Source organism: Triticum urartu, chromosome 3A (assembly GCF_056163025.1).
Source record: "Triticum urartu cultivar PI428250 chromosome 3A, HENAU_Tu73, whole genome shotgun sequence".
In the NCBI taxonomy this organism is placed as follows: Eukaryota; Viridiplantae; Streptophyta; class Magnoliopsida; order Poales; family Poaceae; genus Triticum; species Triticum urartu.
The window spans coordinates 642,136,426-642,164,000 of NC_141875.1; the positions used below are offsets into that span (position 1 = coordinate 642,136,426).

The 27,575-nt window shown below is 41.6% G+C and overlaps 1 protein-coding gene across 1 annotated transcript; it reads left to right on the forward strand.

The window, feature by feature from the left end:
* On the forward strand, positions 1–27,575 carry LOC125547129 (uncharacterized). Its single transcript, XM_087515842.1, is given in 6 exon segments — positions 1–366; positions 26,274–26,336; positions 26,820–26,910; positions 27,093–27,130; positions 27,132–27,195; positions 27,402–27,575. Coding segments are annotated over 6 exon segments (717 nt in total). The 3' UTR covers positions 27,497–27,575.

A 27,575-nucleotide genomic window follows, 5' to 3' on the forward strand; every position in this document is an offset into this window, starting at 1 on the left:
ATGTCAGTCTTAGATCCACGACACCGGCCGCCCTGCTTCCCCTGGGAGCTCTTCCTAAGGCACTACATCTTCCCGCCGGTGGTCAGGGTCAGGTCCTTCGTAGCCGTGAGCTCCTGCATTCTGGTGTTGACGGATGAGCAAAAGGGCACGCACATGTTTAACTTGGAAACAGAGCAATGGTCGAAACTGGATGACAAGGATCTACCATTCACCGGAGGCGCAGTCCCTGATGGCCCCCTCTTCCTTGGCTTTTCAACTGCTGCCAAAAAGATTGTCGCTTACAACATCACAGTGTGCGCCCCCGCCTCACCAAGCCCAAGCATCACAACAGGGCCCCCATCCTTGTCAATTACTGAGTTCCCGATGGTGAATGAGGCAGGGGAGGTGGTCGTTAGCTGTGGAAAATTTGTTTCCCTCGGTAACCATGGCTTCTGCTTGTTTCGATGTCGCACCTATGACCTTGTGCCGGGTACTCTTGAGCATACACGGGAACTTGTCACCATGAGATCATACGCAATAGAGGAATACCTCTCACAAGGGCAAATTTGATAAATTTGACCTATGGACGAAATCAAATCACAGAATGAACTATCCATGAAACTATTTCACGCGGCTGACATTTTTGTGTGACACCCGACACGAAGGCGCCACACTACACTGTGCAACGCCTCACAGGTAGGCGCTACACGCCTGGCCAGCGTTGCACCCCAGACTGCCTAAAATTGCTAAGTCATTGTGCAGAGCCTAAGAGCTAGACGCTACACTGTATAGTGTGGCGCCTAGCTCTCAGGCGCTGCACTAGTGGTTGCACTACAAAATGAAGCAACCACTAGTGCAACGCCTAGAAACTAGGCGCTACACTGTATAGTGTGGCGCCTAACTCTCAGGCGCTGCACACTGACTTAGTAATTTTCGAATCACACAGGTGCAACACTGCCAGGCGTGTAGCGCCTATCTGTGAGGCGTTGCACAGTGTAGTGTGGCGCCTTCGTGTCGGGTGTGACATGAAAAGGTCAGCCGCGTGAAATAGTTTCACGGGCAGTTCATTCTGTGATTTGATTTCGTCCATTGGTCAAATTTGTCAAATTTGTCTCTCACAAGACCACCTCAAGTCTGTTTGCAACGTAGTGATCTCCAACCAATTGGAACATGTTTACAGTGTCCGCGATTCACTCCAGGGAATTCACTCCATGGACTTAGGGCCCGTTCGGAAGCTCTCCAGCTTCCCAAACAAGCCAGCTTCTCGCGGGAGCTGGGCGAGCTGGCTTCTTGCGGGAGCTGGACAAGCGTTCGGTTGACTTGGTGGGTTGTAGCGATAGGAAAATGATTCGCTGGGAGAAAACGGTCCATGCAGGGCGTTAGCGATAGGAAAACGATTCGCTGGGTGGGCTGTAGCACTTCAGGATGGCAGGTACACGTAATTTGGAGCAACTCCCGCTTCCCGTTTTCGCGAAGCTGGGCGATAGCTGCTCCACAAATTTGCACGCAGGTCTGCTCGTTCTCCAGAAGCTGGATTCCGGGAGCTGAACTGTTCGGCTGGCTTCTCTCACGATTCTCTGGAATCTGGAAGCCAGACGAGAACCGAACAGGCCCTTAGTTGGCCATCCTTGATAGATGTGGTATCCCTGTGATGTTATGAGTAAGCCCCTTTGGCACAATACTTCACCACATTGCTTACTTTATTAATTCATAATTGTTACTCAGTTAGAGAATCTGGGTAAGTTTTAGTTCTTGAGGAAGTATTTATTCAATTAGCAAAAAAAAACACTCGACATTCTTTATTTATGGAAAACTCTTACCATCACCCGGCGGATCGCAGCGGCCGCATCCGCCACCTCCCTTGCGTTACATGTGTCCCAGTGAGAGCCCGCATACCATTCTTTGTCGAACGTGTTTTTGCAACAGGAGCTATGTTTCTAAAACATATGTAGTGTTGCAATGGTCTACAACGGGTCTACGTTTTGCAACAAAACTTCTCTTACGGAATTTTTCCTCAACAAAACCTCGGTTGCAAAAAAAAATTGCAACAAAAATTTAGTTGCAAAAAATACAACAAAACAGCTATTGCAAAAAAATCTGCAATAAGACATGTGTTGCAATGGTGAGACACGCTCGGCCGCTTGATGCAGCAAATCTGACGGCTCACGACCCTCGCGACCCGGTTGGTCTTTTAAAAAGATCAGCCGGCGGACGCGTAGCACGCCCCTTTATTTATTATATTTAGTTCAGAATTCTAATATTTTCATATGCTTTTTACATATTACACTACAGAACTTGCTTAGTCCAGACCAAACCATATACAAACAGAAAAACCGTACCTCGACCCTTATTTTTCTCGAGAAATGATATCCAGCGAACCCTCATTGGGGACGTTATCCGAGCGAACGCGCTAGTTGCCGTCCATTTTCCTAGCGCAAATCACGGCGCAACGCTTGTGCCATGTCAACGATTCAGACTCGTTCACTATAGACATCGAATTGGCGAACGTCGCATCTTTTTTTCTCTTAAAAAATGACAAGTGGTGTGAACGGGGTGGATGGGGTTCTCAAACCCAGGACATCCTACGGGAGGGCCGACACACTTTGCCACTTCGACTGAAGTGATTTTTGTGACCACATATGCTTAAACATTTTTCTATATTTGAAAGTTAAATCTTTTTAATTCTTTTTTATTTTGATTTTTTAAAATGAATTTCTTTTCCATCTTTTGAAAGAAAAAATCCCTAAATTTTTAGAGAGGAATTTTTTTCAAATTTGCCATGTGCATTTTTTTATTGTAGGTAGCATGGCAAAAAAATATTAAACCTTCCCAACAATAATTAATAATATGGCATTTTTATTATTAAGCGGATGACCATTTTATTATTAAGAGCATGGCATATTATTATTATTATTAACATGGATTTTTAATATTAAGAGGATTGCATTATTATTATTATTATTATTATTATTATTATTATTATTATTAACATGGAATTTTATTGCTAAAGGATGGCAGTCTTATTACTAACAGGATGAAAGTTTTATTATTGAGTGCATGGCATTTGTATTAACAATAACATGGTTGTTTTATTATTAAGAGCATGGCACTTTAACAGTCACTAACATCGCATTTTTTTAAGAGGGTGACATTTTTTATATTAAGAGGCTGGCATGGCATTTTTTTTCCTTTTTTCGATCATGGCATTTTTCATCTAGAGGATGGCAGGTTTTAAGAAAAAAATATAGATCACACGATCTATTTTGGTTTTGCTCATGGTCGTTGTAAATTTATACATTAGAGAAATGGGCGGTTTTATAGATTAGCGTGCTATTTTTCACAATTCAGATCATTGCAATTAGGGTCTTTTTATTGTTTGATGGCATTTTTTGCAAAAAAAAAAACAAAAGTTAACTGGGCCTATCGGTCAACTCGGGGTCCTGCAAAGCAAACGAATCGCTGGAGGGCCGGGTGAAACGTTCGCTGCAGGCAGCCTCCCCAGGCAAATAAACAAAAGGGTCGCTGGAGGAAGCTCGTGGGCGATCGATCGCCAGCTAAACGAGTCATTTTTTCCGGTGAAGGGAGACATTTTACCTCAGTTGCTGACCAAGGGAAGATCCATTGCAACAAAGAAGTAGTGGCTCCTCTTCCTCGGGGTCACCATTGTCTCCGTTGTCGCCATCCTGCTGACTAGCAACAACCCACCATAACTGAACTTCCACTAGTTCTATTGGCATGCTGCGTTGTGTGAAGATCTGTTCTTTTTCTTATGTCCTCTTGCTCAATTTGTTGCTCGATTCGGCTCTAGCATCGGCCAATAAGTTTGCAAATGTCACTCATCATCCATATCATCTATGACTGTCTGCAGTGTTTTGTTATTGGCTTGTGTGCCTTTTGGATTCGGATGGATCTCGAATTCTTCTGTGGATATCACGTGATGGTGTTATTGTTGGGGAATGTAGTAATTTTAAAAAAAAAATCTACACACACGCAAGACCATGGTGATGCAGAGCAATGAGAGGGGAGAGTGTCGTCCACGTACCCTCGTAGACCGTTAAGCGGAAGCGTTATAACAACGCGGTTGATGTAGTCGTACGTCTTCACGATCGACCGATCCTCAGCATCGAACGTATGGCACCTCCGCGTTCAGCACACATTCAGCTCAGTGACGTCCCGCGAACTCACGATCCAGTAGAGCTCGAGGAAGAGTTTCGTCAGCACGACGACGTGGTGACGATGTTGATGAAGCTACCGACGTAGGGCTTCGCCTAAGCACCGCTACGATATAACCGAGGTGGATTATGGTGGAGGGGGGCACCGCACATGGCTAAGAGATCAATAGATCAATTGTTGTCTTTAGGGTGCCCCCTGCCCCTGTATATAAAAGGGGGGTGGAGGAGAGGGCCGGCCAAGGGAGAGGAATACCCAAGGGGGGGCAATCCTACTCCAAGTAGGTTTGTCCCCCCCCCCTTTTCCTATTCCAAGAAGGAGAAGGGGGGAGGAGGAGGTGGAGAGAAGGAAGGAGAGGGGGGCCACCGCCCCTTCCCCTTGTCCAATTCGGATTGGGGCAAGGGGGGTGATACGTCTCCAACGTATCTATAATTTTTGATTGCTCCATGCTATATTATCTACTGTTTTGGGCAATATTGGATTTTATTTTCCACTTTTATATTATTTTTGGGACTAACCTATTAACCGGAGGCCCAACCCAGATTTGTTGTTTTATACCTATTTCAGTGTTTCGAAGAAAAGGAATATCAAACGGAGTCGAAACGGAACGAAATCAACTGGAGAAGTTATTTTTGGAAGGAAACCTACCGGATAGACTTGGACCCTATGTCAGAAGATGAAGGAGGACCTCACGAGGGTAGGGGGCGCACCCCCCTGCCTCGTGGCCACCCCTTCGGTCCACCGACGTACTCCTTTCACCCATATATACCCACGTATCCTAAAACTTCCAGAACGGAGATTAGATCGGGAGTTCCGCCGCCAGAAGCCTCCGTAGCCACCGAAAGCCAATCTAGACCCGTTCCGGCACCCTGCCGGAGGGGGCAATCCCTCTCCGGTGGCCATCTTCATCATCTCGGTGCTCTCCATGACGAGGAGGGAGTAGTTCTCCCTCGGGGCTGAGGGTATGTACCAGTAGCTATGTGTTTGATCTCTCTCTCGTGTTCTTGAGGTGATACGATCTTGATGTATCACGAGCTTTGCTATTATAGTTGGATCTTATGTTTCTCCTCCCCCTCTTCTCTCTTGTAATGAATTGAGTTTCCCCTTTGAAGTAATCTTATCAGATTGAGTCTTTAAAGATTTGAGAACACTTGGTGTATGTCTTGCCGTGGATATCTGTGGTGACAATGGGATACCACGTGCCACTTGGTGTATGTTAAGGTGATCAACTTGCGGGTTTCGTGACATTGGGAACCTATGCATAGGGGTTGGCACACGTTTTCGTCGTGATTCTCCGGTAGAAACTTTGGGGCACTCTTTGAGGTCCGTTGTGTTGGTTGAATAGATGAATCTGAGATTGTGTGATGCATATCGTATAATCATACCCACGGATACTTGAGGTGACATTGGAGTATCTAGGTGACATTAGGGTTTTGGTTGATTTGTGTCTTAAGGTGTTATTCTAGTACGAACTCTAGGGCTGTTTGTGACACTTATATGAATAGCCCAACGGATTGATTGGAAAGAATAACTTTGAGGTGGTTTCGTACCCTAGCATAATCTCTTCGTTCGTTCTCCGCTATTAGTGACTTTGGAGTGACTCTTCGTTTCATGTTGAGGGATAGTTATGAGATCCAATTATGTTAGTATTGTCGAGGGAACTTACACTAGCGAAAGTATGAATCCTAGGCCTTGTTTCCTATCATTGCAATACCGTTTACGCTCACTTTTATCATTAGTTACCTTGTTGTTTTTATATTTTTCAGATTTCAAAAACCTTTATCTACTATCCATATACCACTTGTATCACCATCTCTTCGCCGAACTAGTGCACCTATACAATTTACCATTGTATTGGATGTGTTGGGGACACAAGAGACTCTTTGTTATTTGGTTGCAGGGTTGCTTGAGAGAGACCATCTTCATCCTACGCCTCCTATGGATTGATAAACCTTAGGTCATCCACTTGAGGGAAATTTGCTACTGTCCTACAAACCTCTGCACTTGGAGGCCCAACAACGTCTACAAGAAGAAGGTTGTGTAGTAGACATCAAGCTCTTTTCTGGCGCCGTTGCCGGGGAGGTTAGCGCTTGAAGGTATATCTTTAGATCTTGCAATCGAGTCTTTTAGTTTCTTGTTTTATCACTAGTTTAGTTTATAAAAGAAAACTATAGAAAATGGAATTGAGTTTGTCTCATACGCTTCATCTTTTTAATATCTTTCGTGAGTATGATGGAAAGGATAATTGTGCTCAAGTGCTAGAAGAAGAGATCTCTAAAATGTTTGGCACTAAATCTTTGAATGATGAGCATGATTGCAATGTTGTTAGTATGAACTCCTTGAATATCCATAGTACTAATGATGATTGCACTAGTTATGATGAAAATGCCTCCTTTAAACATGTCAATTTTTGTGGAGTGCATTGGGTTTGTAAGTACACATCAAATAGGGAAGATAGATATTGCAAGAGCCATAAGTACTTAGAAACTAAATGGTTGCAAGAAAGGCTAAATGTGAGTGCTGAAAATTTAAAATATCTTTACCGTACTTGTGAACTTTGCAATGAACATGGTCATTTAAATATCAAATGCAAATTGTTTCATGATCGAATCGTGTCCAAAAATTGTGATGACTTGATTTACCTTGCACATTATAATGAACTTAGTTTGCTTTTGGGTTATGAAGAAATGAAACGTCAAACTAGGCATATTCCAGAATATAACCTTGAGAAATTCCTCGATATTGATCTACAAGAAATTTATATGTATTGTGCGGTGAATTGCATTGAAAATCCTTATATTGCCAATTACATAAAGAAAAGAAAACAAATAGAAGATGAAGAGAATACTAATGAAGGGGGAGAGACTTCCCAATATCCTCCTATTATTTCTTATGATGAATCAGGTAACGAGGAGGAGCCTTCTATTCAACCAATCTCATTAATAAGGAGCTCCAAAAAGAGGATTGAACCCACACATGATGTGGTGAAGAAGAAGAAAAGAAAAAGGAAGAGAGGTAAAAAGGTATCTCTCCCAAATAAATTTGCTCCTATTATTGTTGTGCCTCATGAAAATGAAGATGATACACTTGATGATGATCTCGTTATGCCTATTGCTTGTTGTGATGATTATGATTGGGAAGATAATGATACTCCTTATGATCTTGAAAATATTTTTGGCACTTGCTTGGAATAATATTATAATTGCTATACCATTGGTGCTATCCATACTATTAATGATGAGAGTGATTATGCTTATGATACGAAAAGGCCCAAGCTTGGGGAAGCTATGTTTGATGAGGATGACATATTTGAGAATATATTTGCTGCAATTAATGTTTGTCCCAATCTTGGGGATGATATGTTTAATAATGATGATATTTTTAGCCTCTCAAGTTTTGATATGCAAATTTATAATAATAATAACATGCCTCCTACTTATGATAATTATTGTGATGATACATATGCTATAAAAAGTAGTGAGGATTATATTTATAAAACTTTTCATGATTATGGTTACCCCTTTTCTGAACATTACTCTTTTAATGTGGAAACAATTTATAGTATCCAAGTCTCTTATGATACTCCCACTGTCCCGAATGAGAAGAATCTTGCTTATGTGGAGAGTAATAAAATTTCTATGCTTGTAGATCATGAAAAGAATGCTTTAGGTGCTGGTTATATTGTTGAATCCATTCATGATTCTACTGAAAATTATTATGAGGGAGGAACATATGCTTGTAGGAATTGCAATAATATCAAGTTTCCTCTCTATGTGCTTAAAATTTTGAAGTTATGCTTGTTTTACCTTTCTATGCAAGTTGATTCTTGTTCCCACAAGTTGTTTGCTCGCAAAATCCCTATGCATAGGAAGTATGTTAGACTTAAATATGCTAGTCATATTCTTCATGACGCTCTCTTTATGTTTCAATTCTTATCTTTTATGTGAGCATCGTTGAAATCATCATGTCTAGTTAGGGGCGTTAAACGATAGCGCTTGTTGGGAGGCAACCCAACTTTATTTTTGTTCCTTGTTTTTTGCTCCTGTTTAGTAATAAATAATTTATCAATCTCTGTTATGATTGATTTTTTGTGTTTAATTAGCATTTGGTCCAAGTAGAACCGTTGGGAAGACTTGGGGAAAGTCTTGTTGATCATGCTGTAAAAACACAGAAACTTTAGCGCTCACGAGAACTACTTCCATTCTTATTTGGAGAGTGCTATTTAGTTAATTCTTTTTGCAAATGATTAATAGATAAATTCCTCAGGTCCAGCAATTTATTTGAGAATTTTATGAGTTCCAGAAGTATACGTTTGATCCAGATTACTACAGACTGTTCTATTTTTGACAGATTCTGTTTTTCGTGTGTTGTTTGCTTATTTTGATGAATCTATGGCTAGTAAAATAGTTTATAAACCATAGATAAGTTGAAATAAAGTAGGTTTAACACCAATATAAATAAAGAATGATTTCATTACAGTACCTTGAAGTGGTCTTTTATTTTCTTATACTAACGGAGCTCACGAGTTTTCTACTTTAAGTTTTGTGTTGTGAAGTTTTCAAGTTTTGGGTAAGGATTCGATGGACTATGGAATAAGGAGTGGAAAGAGCCTAAGCTTGGGGATGCCCAAGTCACCCCAAGGTAATATTCAAGGATATCCAAGAGCCTAAGCTTGGGGATGCCCCGGAAGGCATCCCCTCTTTCGTCTTCGTTCATCGGTAACTTTACTTGGAGCTATATTTTTATTTTCCACATGATATGTGTTTTGCTTGGAGCGTCTATTTATTTTGTTAGGATTTGCTTTATGTTATTTAGAACAATGTTTTGCACCTTTTATTTCAATAAAAGTGGCATTGATAGCCTTTACTATGCCTATGTTACAAGTATACATGTTGCTGTTTGAAAACAGAAGTTTACCGCTGTTGCAATAATTCCCTAGAAAAGTCAGAATGTGATAAAATGTTGAAACCTTTTGAATATTAAGCTCTGATAAATTTACTACAGTGGGAATTTCCTTTCATAATTTTTGGAGCTAGGGAAGTATGGATGTTGTAGCATTCTTTACAGACTGTCCTGTTTAGGCAGATTGCTGTTATATTTGCATTGTTTGCATATGTTTGCTTCTTTAATGATTCTATTTGAGGATAGGACTATTAAATATGCAGAGGCATTTAGTATGAAATATTGAATAATAATTTTAGTGATTTTCTACAGTAGAGTATGATAAGGTTTTTGCAATGGTTTATAGTAACTTATCTCACGAGTCTTTGTTGAGTTTTGTGTGGATGAAGCTTTTGAGATTTAGGGAGACCGTGATATGAGAGGAATTAAGGAGACACAAAAGATCAAGCTTGGGATGCCCAAGGCACCCCAAGATAATATTTCAAGAATTCTCAAGCGTCTAAGCTTGGGGATGCCCAGTTGGCATCCCACCTTTCTTCTTCAACAACTATCGGTTAGTATCAGTTGATCCTAAGTTGTTGCTTCTTCACATGATGTTTGCCATTCTTAGATGTCATTTATTTTGTTTTGCTTGCTGTTTGAATAAAATACTAAGATCTGAAATTATTAAATGTTAGAGAGTCTTCACATAGTTGCATAATTATTCGACTACTCATTGATCTTCACTTATATCTTTCGGAGTAGTTTGTCATTTGCTCTAGTGCTTCACTTATACCTTTTAGAGCATGGCGGTAGTTTTATTTTGAAGAAATAGATGAACTCTCATACTTCACTTATATTATTTTGAGAGTCTTAAATAGCATGGTAATTTGCTTAAAATCCTAATATGCTAGGTATATAAGATTAATAATAAAATTCTCTTATGAGTGTGTTGAATACTAAGAAAAGTTTGGTGCTTGATGATTGTTTTGAGATATGGAGGTAATAATATCAAAGTCGTGATAGTTGAGTAGTTGTGAAATTGAGAAATGCTTGTGTTGAAGTTTGCAAGTCCCGTAGCATGCACGTATGGTAAACGTTGTGTAACAAATTTGAAACATGAGGTGTTATTTGATTGTCTTCCTTATGAGTGGCGGTCGGGGATGAGCGATGGTCTTTTCCTACCAATCTATCCCCCTGGGAGCATGCATGTAGTGCCGAGGTTTTTGATGACTTGTAGATTTTTGCAATAAGTATGTGAGTTCTTTATGACTAATGTTGAGTCCATGGATTATACGCACTCTCACCCTTCCATCCTTGCTAGCCTCTTCGGTACCGTGCATTGCCCTTTCTCACATTGAGAGTTGGTGCAAACTTCGCCGGTGCATCCAAACCCCGTGATATGATATGCTCTGTCACACATAAACCTCCTTATATCTTCCTCAAAACAGCCACCATACCTACCTATTATGGCATTTCCATAGCCATTCCGAGATATATTACCATGCAACTTTCCATCATTCCGTTCATCATGACACATTCATCATTGTCATATTGATTTGCATGATCATGTAGTTGACATCGTATTTGTGGCAAAGCCACCGTTCATAATTTTTCATACATGTCACACTTGATTCATCGCAATCCCGGTACACCGCCGGAGGCATTCATATAGAGTCATATCTTGTTCTAGTATCGAGTTGTAATCATTGAGTTGTAAATAAATAGAAGTGTGATGATCATCATTATTAGAGCATTGTCCCAAGTGAGGAATAAAAAAATAATAAAAAAGGAAGAGAAAGGCCATAGAAAAGAGAAGGCCCCAAAAAAAGAAAGGCCATAAAAAATAGAAGGCCCAAAAAAAAGAGAAAGGCCATAAAAAATAGAAGGCCCAAAAAATGAGAGAAAAAGAAAGAAGGGACAATGCTACTATCATTTTACCACACTTGTGCTTCAAAGTAGCACCATGATCTTCATAGGAGAGAGTCTCTCATGTTATCATTTTCATATACTAGTGGGAATTTTTCATTATAGAACTTGGCTTGTATATTCCAACAATGGGCCTCCTCAAGTGCCCTAGGTCTTGTGAGCAAGCAAGTTGGATGCACACCCACTTGTTTCTTTTGTTGAGCTTTCATACATTTATAGCTCTAGTGCATCCGTTGCATGGCAATCCCTACTCCTTGCATTAACATCAATCGGTGGGCATCTCCATAGCCCATTGATTAGCCTCGTTGATGTGAGACTTTCTCCTTTCTGTCTTCTCCACATAACCCCCTCATTATTCTATTCCACCCATAGTGCTATATCCATGGCTCGCGCTCATGTATTGCGTGAAAGTTTATGAGTTTGAGATTACTAAAGTATGAAACAATTGCTTGGCTTGTCATCGGGGTTGTGCATGATGAGAGCATTCTTGTGTGACGAAAATGAAACATGACTAAACTATATGATTTTGTAGGGATGAACCTCCTTTGGCCATGTTATTTTGAGAAGACATAATTGCTTAGTTAGTATGCTTGAAGTATTATCATTTTTATGTCAATATGAACTTTTGTCTTGAATCTTTCGGATATGAATATTCATACCACAACTAAGAAGAATTACATTGAAATTATGCCAACTAGCATTCCACATCAAAAAAAATATTTTTATCATTTACCTACTCGAGGACGAGCAGGAATTAAGCTTGGGGATGCTTGATACGTCTCCAACGTATCTACAATTTTTGATTGCTCCATGCTATATTATCTACTGTTTTGGGCAATATTGGGCTTTATTTTCCAATTTTATATTATTTTTGGGACTAACCTATTAACCGGAGGCCCAGCCCAGAGTTGTTGTTTTATGCCTATTCCAGTGTTTCGAATAAAAGGAATATCAAACGGAGTCGAAACGGAACGAAATCAACTGGAGAAGTTATTTTTGGAAAGGAAACCTATCAGATAGACTTGGACCCTACGTAAGAAGATGAAGGAGGAGCTCACGAGGGTAGGGGCGCGCCCCCCTGCCTCGTGGCCACCCCTTCGGTCCACCGACATACTCCTTTCACCCATATATACCCACGTATCCTAAAACTTCCAGAACGGAGATTAGATCAGGAGTTCCGCCGCCAGAAGCCTCCGTAGCCACCGAAAGCCAATCTAGACCCATTCCGGCACCCTGCCGGAGGGGGCAATCCCTCTTCGGTGGCCATCTTCATCATCCCGGTGCTCTCCATGATGAGGAGGGAGTAGCTCTCCCTCGGGGCTGAGGGTATGTACCAGTAGCTATGTGTTTGATCTCTCTCTCGTGTTCTTGAGGTGATACGATCTTGATGTATCGCGAGCTTTGCTATTATAGTTGGATCTTATGTTTCTCCTCCCCCTCTTCTCTCTTGTAATGAATTGAGTTTCCCCTTTGAAGTTATCTTATCGGATTGAGTCTTTAAAGATTTGAGAACACTTGATGTATGTCTTGCCGTGCATATCTGTGGTGACAATGGGATACCACGTGATTCACTTGATGTATGTTTTGGTGATCAACTTGCGGGTTCCGCCCATGAACCTATGCATAGGGGTTGGCACACGTTTTCGTCGTGATTCTCCGGTAGGAACTTTGGGGCACTCTTTGAGGTCCTATGTGTTGGTTGAATAGATGAATCTGAGATTGTGTGATGCATATCGTATAATCATACCCACGGATACTTGAGGTGACATTGGAGTATTTAGGTGACATTAGGGTTTTGGTTGATTTGTGTCTTAAGGTGTTATTCTAGTACGAACTCTAGGGATGTTTGTGACACTTATATGAATAGCCCAACGGATTGATTGGAAAGAATAACTTTGAGGTGGTTTCGTACCCTAGCATAATCTCTTCGTTCGTTCTCCGCTATTAGTGACTTTGGAGTGACTCTTCGTTTCATGTTGAGGGATAGTTATGAGATCCAATTATGTTAGTATTGTCGAGGGAATTTACACTAGCGAAAGTATGAATCCTAGGCCTTGTTTCCTATCATTGCAATACCGTTTACGCTCACTTTTATCATTAGTTACCTTGCTGTTTTTATATTTTCATATTACAAAAACCTTTATCTACTATCCATATACCACTTGTATCACCATCTCTTCGCCGAACTAGTGCACCTATACAATTTACCATTGTATTGGGTGTGTTGGGGACACAAGAGACTCTTTGTTATTTGGTTGCAGGTTTGCTTGAGAGAGACCATCTTCATCCTACGCCTCCTACGGATTGATAAACCTTGGGTCATCCACTTGAGGGAAATTTGCTACTGTCCTACAAACATCTGCACTTGGAGGCCCAACAACGTCTACAAGAAGAAGGTTGTGTAGTAGACATCAGGGGGCCGCGCGCCACCTCCTGGCTGCCCTCTCTCTTCTCCACTAAGGCCCATAAGGCCCAATAGCTTCCCGGGGAGGTTCCGGCAACCCCCGGTACTCTGGTATATGTCTGAAACCTCCCGGAACCCTTCTAGTGTCCGAACATAGTCATCCAATATATTGATCTTTACGCCTCGACCATTTCGAGACTCCTCTTCATGTCCGTGATCATATACGGGACTCTGAACTACCTTCGGTACATCAATACACAAAAACTCATAATACCGATCGTCACAGAACTTTAAGCGTGAGGACGCTATGGGTTCGAGAACTATGTAGACATGACCGAGACACGTCTCCGGTCAATAACCAATAGCGGAACCTGGATGCTCATATTGGTTCCTACATATTCTACGAAGATCTTTATCACTCAAACCACATAACAATATACGTTGTTCCCTTTGTCATCAGTATGTTACTTGCCCGAGATTCGATCGTCGGTATCTCAATACCTAGCTCAATCTCGTTACCGGCAAGTCTCTTTACTCGTTCTGTAATGCATCATCCCGCAACTAACTCATTAGTTGCATTGCTTGCAAGGCTTATAGTGATGTGCATTACCGAGAGGGCCCAGAGATACCTCTCCGACAATCGGAGTGACAAATCCTAGTCTCGATCTATGCCAACTCAACAAGTACCATTGGAGAAACCTATAGAGCACCTTTATAATCACCCAATTACGTTGTGACGTTTGGTAGCACACAAAGTGTTCCTCCGGTAATCGGGAGTTGCATAATCTCATAGTCATAGGAACATGTATAAGTCATGAAGAAAGCAATAGAAGTAAACTAAACGATCATGTGCTAAGCTAGCGGAATGGGTCATGTCAATCACATCATTCTCTAATGATGTGATCCCGTTAATCAAATGAAAGCTCATGTCTATGGTTAGGAAACATAACCATCATTGATTCAACGAGCTAGTCAAGTAGAGGCATACTAGTGACAATCTGTTTGTCTATGTATTCACACATGTATTATGTTTCCGGTCAATACAATTCTAGCATTAATAATAAACATTTATCATGAATTAAGGAAATAAATAATAACTTTATTATTGCCTCTAGGGCATATTTCCTTCAGTCTCCCACTTGCACTAGAGTCAATAATCTAGATTACACAGTAATGATTCTAACACCCATGGAGTCTTGGTGCTGATCATGTTTTGCTCGTGAGAGAGGCTTAGTCAATGGGTCTCCAACATTCAAATCCGTATGTATGTTGCAAATCTCTATGTCTCCCACCTGGACTTGATCGCGGACGGAATTGAAGCGTCTCTTGATATGTTTGGTTCTCTTGTGAAATCTGGATTCCTTTGCCAAGGCAATTGCACTAGTATTGTCACAAAAGATTTTCATTGGACCCAATGCACTAGGTATAACACCTAGATCGGATATGAACTCCTTCATCCAGACTCCTTCATTTGCTACTTCCAAAGCAGCTATGTACTCCGCTTCACATGTAGATTCCGCCACAACGCTTTGTTTAGAACTGCTCCAACTGACAGCTCCACCGTTCAATATAAACACGTATCCGGTTTGCGATTTAGAATCATCTGGATCAGTGTCAAAGCTTGCATCGACGTAACCATTTATGACAAGCTCTTTGTCACCTCCATAAACGAGAAACATATCCTTAGTCCTTTTCAGGTATTTCAAAATGTTCTTGACCGTTGTCCAGTGATCAACTCCTAGATTACTTTGGTACCTCCCTGCTAAACTAATAGCAAGGCACACATCAGGTCTGGTACACAGCATTGCATACATGATAGAGCCTATGGCTGAAGCATAGGGAACGCTTTTCATTTTCTCTCTATCTTCTGCAGTGGTCGGGCATTGAGTCTTACTCAACTTCACACCTTGTAACACAGGCAAGAACCCTTTCTTAGCTTGATCCATTTTGAACTTCTTCAAAACTTTATCAAGGTATGTGCTTTGTGAAAGTCCAATTAAGCGTCTTGATCTATCTCTATAGATCTTGATGCCCAATATATAAGCAGCTTCACCGAGGTCTTTCATTGAAAAACTCTTATTCAAGTATCCTTTTATGCTATCCAGAAATTCTATATCATTTCCAATCAATAATATGTCATCCACATATAATATTAGAAATGCTACAGAGCTCCCACTCACTTTCTTGTAAATACAGACTTCTCCAAAAGTATGTATAGAACCATATGCTTTGATCACACTATCAAAATGTTTATTCCAACTCCGAGAGGTTTGCACCAGTCCATAAATGGATCGCTGGAGTTTGCACACTTTGTTAGTACCCTTTGGATCGATAAAACCTTCAGGTTGCATCATATACAACTCTTCTTCCAGAAATCCATTCAGGAATGCAGTCTTGACATCCATTTGCCAAATTTCATAATCATAAAATGCGGCAATTGCTAACATGATTCGGACGGACTTAAGCATAGCTACGGGTGAGAAGGTCTCATCGTAGTCAACTCCTTGAACTTGTCGAAAACCTTTCGCAACAAGTCAAGCTTTGTAGACAGTAATGTTACCGTCAACGTCAGTATTCTTCGTGAAGATCCATTTATTCTCGATGGCTTGCCGATCATCGGGCAAGTCAACCAAAGTCCACACTTTGTTCTCATACATGGATCCCATCTCAGATTTCATGGTTTCAAGACATTTTTCGGAATCTGGGCTCATCATCGCTTCCTCATGGTTCGTAGGCTTGTCATGGTCAAGTAACATGACCTCTAGAACAGGATTACCGTACCACACTGGTGCGGATCTTACTCTGGTTGACCTACGAGGTTCGGTAGTAACTTGATCTGAAGTTTCATGATCAACATTATTAGCTTCCTCACTAATTGGTGTAGGTGTCATAGGAACCGGTTTCTGTGATGAACTACTTTCCAATAAGGGAGCAGGTACAGTTACCTCATCAAGTTCTACTTTCCTCCCACTCACTTCTTTAGAGAGAAACTCCTTCTCTAGAAAGGATCCATTCTTAGCAACGAATGTCTTGCCTTCGGACCTGTGATAGAAGGTGTACCCAACAGTTTTCTTTGGGTATCCTATGAAGACACATTTCTCCGATTTGGGTTCGAGCTTATCAGGTTGAAGATTTTTCACATAGCATCGCAGCCCCAAACTTTAAGAAACGACAACTTTGGTTTCTTGCCAAACCACAGTTCATAAGGCGTCGTCTCAACGGATTTCTATGGTGCCCTATTTAACATGAATGCAGCTGTCTCTAAAGCATAATCCCAAAACGATAGCGGTAAATCAGTAAGAGACATCATAGATTGCACCATATCTAATAAAGTACGATTACGACGCTCGAACACACCATTACGCTGTGGTGTTCCGGGTGGCGTGAGTTGCCAAACTATTCCACATTGTTTTCAAATGTAGACCAAACTCGTAACTCAAATATTCTCCTCCACGATTAGATCATAGAAACTTTATTTTCTTGTTACGATGATTTTCCACTTCACTCTGAAATTCTTTGAACTTTTCAAATGTTTCAGACTTATGTTTCATTAAGTAGATATACCCATATCTACTTAAATCATCTATGAAGGTGAGAAAATAACGATACCCGCCGCGAGCCTCAATATTCATTGGACCACATACATTAGTATGTATGATTTCCAACAAATCCGTTGCTCGCTCCATTGTTCCGGAGAACGGCGGTTTAGTCATCTTGCCCATGAGGCATGGTTCGCAAGTACTAAGTGATTCATAGTCAAGTGATTCCAGAAGTCCATCAGTATGGAGTTTCTTCATGCGCTTTACACCAATATGACCCAAACGGCAGTGGCACAAATAAGTTGCACTATCATTATCAACTCTACATCTTTTGGCTTCAACATTATGAATACTAGATAATACCCCGCGCGTTGCTGCGGGACATTTTAGATTTTATGGGTATATTAAAAACACATAGATAGGATGTAGGAAAAGCATCCAATGGAATATCCATATTTACATTTGAAATGTTGAAAAAAATACAATTTAATTTGTACAAACACGATGAGATTTAGCACCACTGTGGAAGCATTGAAATAATCCTAGTACACTCGGTTGGCCTATAATGACTTCAACGTAGGCATTTTTTTCACCTAAATGCAAATATTCAAACACGTGTATCAAGTCTTAAGCACTGAAAAAATAAAATGGACATAAAAAAACTATGGCCATCTAATAGTAGAACCTAAAGCACACATGCAACCTAGTTAATAGTCTCATCAAGAGATGCCAGCTCAAATATATGTTCCAGATATCAAAGGCTTGATGAATAACATGCGTACGTACATACATATTTTCAGGTATGTTGTTGCCTGAAAGTTCTATATTCTACTGTGAAGTCATCATGTCGATTCAATACCCAAATAGATGGTTCATGCGTGTGCATGCATGAGAGAGAGAGAGAGAATATGTATGTACGTATGAGGGAGAGAGAGACAGAGAGATGCAGGATTGTAGTTGCACGTAGTACGTTTCACCTGTTTTACTGTTTATTCCTTCCAATCAGCACCTTACATAAAATAAAACAAAACGAAGGGAGATGACAATGATCCATCGCTTCGAATCAAAGCTGTTTCATCTGTTCATTCCTTCCAACAATAATAAAGAAAATAAAATGAAGAGGGAATCAGAGCTTGTTGTTTCATGATTGCTGGCAATTCCTGAATTAGAGAGGATTGTGGATGAGAAAGACTGACCGTACTTGCAGAGTTGCAGGTTGCAGCGCGAAATGACGCGGGTGGAGACAGAACAAATCCGCCTTCTAGAAAATGCTTCCTACCACGTACAAATCAGATCTTGCAACTAAAACTACATCATGATCGCTCAGATTTGAGGAAATAGAGAGGAAGGAGAGACCACACCTTTTGGTGGGATGACAATGGTGGGAGATGTGGCTCGCCTGGATCTCTGGTTGACACCGGGGCACAGGGCGGCACGGCAGGAGCACGCGGGTATTTGGTGGCGACCCCCATGAACTCTGGCCTAGCAGAGGCACCGCAGCATCGGCACCACCATCGCTGCTGACGGTGAGGTGCGTATGGTAGCTTCGCAAAACTGATGAGGAAAGTATTGATTTGTTTGGGATGAAACTGGGCGGAGGAGACAAAGAACAGTGGGAAATAAGGAGGAGATGAAAAGCGTCGTTGACTGATAAAGTGGGAGGATACTAATGAAGTAGTCCATCTGTAATCTGTTACTCTTTGCTCAGTGGAGAAGATGAAGAGAATCCATGGACTGCGGTAGAATACAAAAAGAGTTGTGGAAAATTAAGAGAATTCGTGGACTGCGGTAGAATACGAAAAGAGTTGTGGAAAATTAATCGCTTCAGTGGGGAGAAATTGGGAAGACGTCAGACTGACACGTGCTACGTTTTGTTTTCCATGGGCTTCCAGGTCGTTCACCAAACTAAAAGCAGCCACCTGGAACGTCCAAAACGTCCGTGTAGCACTGGAGAGCCGCTGGCCCGTCGCCCTTTTCAGTTGATAGTAACTAAAAGCTGATGTGGACGTGCTATCGGTTTTCTTTTTCTCAGCGTGGGAAGGTTGTGCTTAGCTCTCTTAATTTAAAAAAGTGGTCTTGAGTGGGACTGCATGAGGTATGATGTGGCTAGATGCGATTGGATGATGACGTGGCTATGCTGCATGTTGAGATAAATCAAGTAGTGGGGGTGAACTTCTTAAGTATATAGGATGTGTATCACTACTATCGAGATTCAACACAAATAGACCACTCTTCAAGGGTGCATGACCATAAAAGATATTACTCATATAAATAGAACAACCATTATTCTAAGATTTAAATGAATATCCGTCTCGCATCAAACAAGATCCAGATATAATGTTCATGCTTAACGCTGGCACCAAATAACAATTATTCGGGTCTAAAACTAATCCCGAAGGTAGATGTAGAGGTAGCGTGCCGACGGCGATCACATCGACTTTGGAACCATTTCCCACGCGCATCGTCACCTCGTCCTTAGCCAGTTATCGCTTAATCCGTAGTCCCTGTTTCGAGTTGCAAATATTAGCAACAGAACTAGTATCAAATACCCAGGTGCTACTGTGATCTCTAGTAAGGTACACATCAATAACATGTATATCACATATACCTTTGTTCACCTTGCCATCCTTCTTATCCGCCAAATACTTGGGGCAATTCCGCTTCCAGTGACCAGTCCCTTTGCGGTAGAAGCACTCAGTCTCAGGCTTAGGTCCAGACTTGGGTTTCTTCTCTTGAGCAACAACTTGTTTGTCGTTCCTCTTGAAGTTCCCTTTCTTCTTCCCTTTATCCTTTTTCATGAAACTGGTGGTCTTGTTGACCATCAACACTTGATGCTCCTTCTTGATTTCTACCTCCGCAGCCTTTAGCATTGCGAAGAGTTCAGGAATCGTCTTATCCATCCCTTGCATATTATAGTTCATCACGAAGCTCTTGTAGCTTGGTGGCAGTGATTGAAGAACTCTGTCAATGACACTATCAACTGGAAGATTAACTCCCAGATGACTCAAGTGGTTATGGTACCCAGACATTCTGAGTATATGTTCATTGACAGAACTATTCTTCTTCATCTTGCAGCTGTAGAACTTATTGGAGACTTCATATCTCTCAATCCGGACATTTGCTTGAAATATTAACTTCGACTCCTGGAACATCTCATATGCTCCATGACATTCAAAACGTCGTTGAAGTCCCGGTTCTAAGCCGTAAAGCATGGCACACTGAACTATTGAGTAGTCATCTGCTTTGCTCTGCCAGACGTTCATAACATCTGGCGTTGCTCCTGCAGCGAGTTTGGCACCTAGCGGCGCTTCCAGGACGTAATTCTTCTATGTAGCAATGAGAATAATCCTCAAGTTACGTACCCAGTCCGTGTAATTGCTACCATCATCTTTCAACTTTGCTTTCTCAAGGAACGCATTAAAATTCAATGGAACAACAACACGGGCTATCTATCTACAATAACATAGACAAGCAAAATACTATCAGGTACTAAGTTCATGATAAATTTAAGTTCAATTAATCATATTACTTAAGAACTCCCACTTAGATAGACATCCCTCTAATCGTCTAAGTGATCACGTGATCCATATCAACTACACCATAACCGATCATCACGTGAAATGGAGTAGTTTTCATTGGTGAACATCACTATGTTGATCATATCTACTATATGATTCACGCTCGACCTTTCGGTCTCAGTGTTCCGAGGCCATATCTGCATATGCTAGGCTCGTCAAGTTTAACCCGAGTATTCTGCGTGTGTAAAACTGTCTTACACCCGTTGTAGATGAACGTTGAGCTTATCACACCCAATCATCACGTGGTGTCTCGGCACGACGAACTTTGGCAACGATGCATACTCAGGGAGAACACTTTTACCTTGAAATTTAGTGAGAGGTCATCTTATAATGCTACCGTCTAACAAAGTAGAATAAGATGCATAAAGGAAAAACATCACATGCAATCAATGTAAGTGATATGATATGACCATCATCATCTTGTGCCTTTGATCTCCATCTCCAAAGCACCATCATGATCACCATCGTCACCGGCGTGACACCTTGATCTCCATCATAGCATCGTTGTCGTCTCGCCAACTATTGCTTCTACAACTATCGCTACCGCTTAGTGATAAAGTAAAGTAATTACAGGGCGATTGCATTGCATAGAATAAAGCGACAACCATATGGCTCCTGCCAGTTGCCGATAACTCCGCTACAAAACATGATCATCTCATACAATAAAATATAGCATCATGCCTTGACCATATCACATCACAACATGCCCTGCAAAAACAAGTTAGACGTCCTCTACTTTGTTGTTGCAAGTTTTATGTGGCTGCTACAGGCTGAGCAAGAACCGTTCTTACCTACGCATCAAAACCACAACGATAGTTTGTCTAGTTAGTGATGTTTTAACCTTCTCAAGGACTAGGCGTAGCCACACTCGGTTCAACTAAAGTTGGAGAAACTGACACCCGTCAGCCACCTGTGTGCAAAGTACGTCGGTAGAACCAGTCTCGCGTAAGCGTACGTGTAATGTCGGTCCGGGCCGCTTCATCCAACAATACCGCCGAATCAAAGTATGACATGCTGGTAAGCAGTATGACTTGTATCACTCACAACTCACTTGTGTTCTACTCCTGCATATAACATCTACGCATAAACCTGGCTCTTATGCCACTGTTGGGGGACATAGCAATTTCAAAAAAAATCCTACGCACACGCAAGATCATGGTGATGCATAGTAACGAGAGGGGAGAGTGTCTTCCACGTACCCTCGTAGACCGTTAAGCGGAAGCGTTATAACAACGCGGTTGATGTAGTCGTACGTCTTAACGATCGACCGATCATCAGCACCGAACGTACGGCACCTCCGCGTTCAGCACACATTCAGCTCGGTGACGTCCCGCGAACTCACGATCTAGTAGAGCTCGGAGGAAGAGTTTTTTCAGCACGACAGCGTGGTGACGATGTTGATGAAGCTACCGACGCAGGGCTTCGCCTAAGCACCGCTACGATATAACCGAGGTGGATTATGGTGGAGGGGGGCACCGCACACGGCTAAGAGATCAACAGATCAATTGTTGTCTTTGGGTGCCCCCTGCCCCCGTATATAAAGGGGGGAGGAGGAGAGGGCCGGCCAAGGGAGAGGCACGCCCAAGGGGGGGCAATCCTACTCCAAGTAGGTTTATCCCCCCCTTTTCCTATTCCAAGAAGGAGAAGGGGGAAGGAGGAGGTGGAGAGAAGGAAGGAGAGGGGGCGCGCCACCCCTTCCCCTTGTCCAATTCGGATTGGGGCAAGGGGGGCCGCGCGCCACCTCCTGGATACCCTCTCTCTTCTCCACTAAGGCCCATGAGGCCCAATAGCTTCCCGGGGAGGTTCCGGTAACCCTCGGTACTCCGGTATATGTCAAAAACCTCCCGGAACCCTTCCGGTGTCTGAACATAGTCATCTAATATATCGATCTTTACGTCTCGACCATTTCGGGACTTCTCGTCATGTCCATGATCATATCCGGGACTCCGAACTATCTTCGGTACATCAATACACAAAAACTCATAATACCGATCGTCACAGAACTTTAAGTGTGCGAACCCTATGGGTTCGAGAAATATGTAGACATGACCGAGACACGTCTTCGGTCAATAACCAATAGCGGAACCTGGATGCTCATATTGGTTCCTACCTATTCTGCGAAGATCTTTATCAGTCAAACCGCATAACAATATACGTTGTTCCCTTTGTCATCGGTATGTTACTTGCCCGAGATTCGACCGTCGGTATCTCAATACCTAGCTCAATCTCATTACCGGCAAGTCTCTTTACTCATTCTGTAATGCATCATCTCGCAACTAACTCATTAGTTTCATTGCTTGCAAGGCTTATAGTGATGTGCATTACCGAGAGGGCCCAGAGATACCTCTCCGACAATCGGAGCGACAAATCCTAGTCTCAATCTATGCCAACTCAACAAGTACCATTGGAGACACCTGTAGAGCACCTTTATAATCACCCGGTTACATTGTGACGCTTGGTAGCACACAAAGTGTTCCTCCGGTAATCGGGAGTTGCATAATCTCATAGTCATAGGAACATGTATAAGTCATGAAGAAAGCAATAGCAGTAAACTAAACGATCATGTGCTAAGCTAACAGAATGGGTCATGTCAATCACATCATTCTCTAATGATCTGATCCCGTTAATCAAATGACAACTCATGTCTATGGTTAGGAAACATAACCATCATTGATTCAACGAGCTAGTCAAGTAGAGGCATACTAGTGACAATCTGTTTGTCTATGTATTCACACATGTATTATGTTTCCGGTCAATACAATTCTAGCATGAATAATAAACATTTATTATGAAATAAGGAAATAAATAATAACTTTATTATTGCCTCTAGGGCATATTTCCTTCAGTTATGCCCAGGAGGCTCACATTGTCCCGAGGCCCCCTAGGTCGGTTTCGTCCTCGGCCATCAATCCGGCCCACGGGCCCCATGTGAGAAAACTCTGGAACCCTTCCAAGATAGGAAGCCAGAGCCGTGGAGGACTTCCCTCCCCGACATAACCGACTAGGTTGTGTAACCCTAGAGGCCTCGATGTGTTATATAAGTCGAGATCGAGCTACTCGGTAGACAAATTGCAATTCCTTGCTTCATACATGTACTTTGTGCACCCCAATCACATTACAAACAGAGCAGGAGCAGGGTTTTACCTTAACCCTGATCATATGTCGGACCAGTCGGGTTTTGGTTCGGGCTTCATAAAGCCTGATACCCAAACTCCAAGCCCGAGACCAACCCAAAGCCCAAAAAATACACACTTCCTCATGCCCAAGCTCGATCCGAATATAGGCCTGAAGCCCAAAAGCCCGAAAGCCCGCGCATTTCCTATTCCGCGCCTTAGGCGCCAATTATAGGCTATTTAGCCAATCGACGCACAACCCACTGCATTGGGCCCGCGGCCCATTTACTCCTTTCTAAGCTTCAAAAACGATGTGAGATTCGAATTCGCGACCTTTGGGTTAAATACGACGTGCAGTAACCAACTAGTTAGGTAACTGCCTATGCCTACTTTCATTCTTTTTTATTTCTTGTTGTGTCCAATGCATGGCAGGTACGGTCGTTCTCTTTTCCTATTTTTTCTGAACCGATTTTGGTTCTCTCCATTTGGTTTTTTCTTTTAATCCAAATCGGTGAACTATTTCAAAATTATTTTTATTTCTTTTCTTTTTTCTTCAAATGCGCGAACTATTCAAATTCATGAACTTTTCTCAAATCAGTGAACTTTTTTTAGTTTCATGAAGTTTTTCAGAATTTATGAACTTTTTCAGAATTCATGAACCTTTTTCAAATTCGTGAACTTCTTGAATTAGTGAAGTTTTTTCAATTTTCTTGAACTATTTTATATTTTGTGATTTTTTTCCAAATTTTCCTGAACTTTTTAAATTAGCGAACTTTTGAATCCGTGAACTTTTTTCTCAAATGAGTGAACTTTTTCAATTTCCATGAACTTTTGTGAATACGTGAACCTTTTATTTTTTAAACAAATTCGTGAACTTCTCTTTATTGTTTGAGTTTTTTTTTTTTTTGAAACAAACAACGTGGCCGCAATTGTTTCTTAAGTATTTTGTGGTACTACTGGTTAGTAGTCCTAGGTGGCTCTGGTGGTTAGCCAAGAACGTGCGGCATTGCAACGGAGCGAGTTCGTATTCGTGCTGCGGCCAGTTTTTTTAGTGTTTTTTCACTGGCGTTGAGTGTTAGTTGGCCGGTCCACCATGGCGCTGCAGTGGGAACAAATTGGGTTCAGCGGCGCTGAAAGGCGCAAAATAGGAGGTCCCCAAAGCCTGGCTTGAATGATGTTTCTCAGTGCTATTACGTGTAAGCCCGACCCAAAAAGTGCAAAAATAAAGCCCAAGCCCGCCCGAAATATACTTTCAGTTGCAAAACAGAGCCAAGACCGACCCGAGAGGCAAGCACGGCTAGGGTTTTCCAGGCAGGGCTACCCATGACCGGGTTTATTTTACCTTATCGGAGGGCCCAAACTTAGGTAAACTTGCCTCCTTGTTTTCACTCTAACCTACATACCACACCGGGATACCCTATCGAGTGAACATCGGGAAACGTACTCCGTGATGAAGAAATGCTACATCCACGCAATGTTACCTAATGTTTACAGGTTGTTTTTGAGTTGGCAAGTTTTGATTCGATTAAGGGGGTGGAGGGCCTCACCCGTATGAAATTCAGGAGGGGCGGAGAAAATTAGAGGGGGGCGCCTATACGACGCTCGCTGCGTCAAACGACTGCCCTTTCTCATAAGGCGCGCCATGACTAGGCCCGTGGCACAGCAAGTGATCCGAGAGCATGTGCTTGTAGCGATTGACAATGTAGCAGACCACATTGTAGCAACCGGCCTTCTCTAAAAAAAGGTCGCTACACGAGCGGACCGGCATGCCGAGAGCTGTACTATAACGTTTAAAAAAAATTGAAATATATAACGAAAACATGAACATTTATTTGAAATTTCAAACTTTTTTTTAACGCCGTGACATTATTTCAGTTTTGTGAAAAACAAATTGGCAAAGACTAAGAATATTTAAAATGTGGCTAAAAATGCGAAGAGATAAAAAAATGAACATTTCTTAAAACACCGAAAAAAATGAAAAAGCGAATAATATAGTAATTTTCTAACACTTTTAAAAAAATGTTAATAAAATTGCAATTATGGACATTTTATGAAAATTTCTGCACATTTTTCAAAACACAAACATTTCTAGAATTTATGTACAACTTTCAAAAATAGAAATATTTTTGAAATACCGAACATTTTTGGAAAATGTTTAACATTTTTTAAATTTATTCAATTTGAAAAGGGACAATTTTTCAAAAACGTGATTATTTTTTTAAACGCTAATATTTTTAAAATTTAGTGGTATCAAGCTTATATAACATAACCCATGTACTGTTCGATTAGTTGTTGTCCAACTCATGGTTTTGGACAGTCAGGATACGCCCTGCATTTGCAACAGAGGGAGTAATACCTTTGAATAGCATTATTAGAAGCATAAAAGATTTAGGTGTACTTAGCTGGTTTGAATGGTTTAGAAAAACCACTGATGAACACCCTTACTATGGAGGGTAGAGATTTTCTGTATCTTTTTCTAGAAAGTGAGATTTTCTTTATCTACATGCCTAGCTTTCAGACACTCATTAAGTCTTAATCTACAATTGTGCAACATTCGATTTATAAAGTTCCAAAGCAATCATACACAGACTATGCTTTCGTTCTTATTACATTCCAGTTACAGTATCACTGTGACTGACTTCACATGACACTGTTTTTCTTTGGCTCGTCCTCTTTCCAGTACAAGCCTGAATCATGTAGGCTACAAGCTCACAAAGGCGACAAGATTAAAGTGCATTATCGTGTAAGTATTTGACCGACACTTTTATCTGAAGTCAGCAATCCTATTCACTCATGATATTTGATAGTACTCTAGTCAAAAGAAATAATGACTGTAGCTAATTATACCAAGCCTGCAATTCCAGGTCTCGGAAGCAAGGGCCACTGAGTTTCCCTTACTGTAATATTCACACTGTTCCTTGCAATGACTTTATGAATGGCATTGTCCAAATGTACGATGCGCACTCACATTTTCCACGGCACTTTATCATGAATCAGTTGTGATAGCTACTTAACGCGGTGTCTCTTAACATGAAACAGTTGAGATGCCTTGCAGATAAAGTGAGAAACAGCATGTCAGAGTGACCCTAGTAATTTATGGCCTTTTATTGCGTTGTTTACCTGGTTTGTTTCTCATGTTTGCCTCAAAGAACTATTTGATGCTTTTCCTGTAGCGATTTGTTTCGACAGTCTTGTCGTTCAGCTGAAAGCTTGACTATGCTTGCAGGGGACACTCACTGATGGATCATTATTTGATTCTAGCTACGACAGAGGTGATCCCTTCGAATTTACTCTTGGGAACGGCCAGGTGATAAAAGGTGAACTGTCTTGGAGAAATGGCATACGATCATTGGTCTATCTGTGGTCCATATTGTACTGTCTTGAACGAACAACAATGTATAATATGTTACAAAAAAACGTGGAGAAATGGCCTGCATTGTTCTTATCAGAAACTTTGACGATGGCACCAACCCACATTATTGTTTCCATCTGTGTGTAGGTTGGGACCAAGGTTTACGTGTCGGCGAAAAGCGAAAGCTAAGACCTAAGAATACCCGCAAAGATGGGTTACGGCGAGCGAGGCTCCCCACCAAAGATTCCAGGTATGGCTTGTCATTTGTATGTTTGCTTGATATGGTCCTTGTGATGAAATCATATCTGGTGTACTGTTTAGACCGTCAACTTTTATATTGCCATTCCAGCGTGTTTGTTACCTGCATCAATCCTATGATACGAACACACGGCATGCCGCCGTGTGCTCTTTCATTGACCGGCAATGCTGACTGGCAGTTTTGAACTCTGATGATAGGCGGTGCAACTCTTGTTTTCGACACGGAGCTCATCGCCGTGAATGGGAAGACGTCTGCTGGCGCCGCCGCGGAGAGCGACGACAGCGAGCTTTGATGCATGTTTGACTTGCGTTTCTGCGAGTTCGTCGCCTGAAAGGGCCGCCGTTTTTGAACGATTTTCCATCATGTTTAAA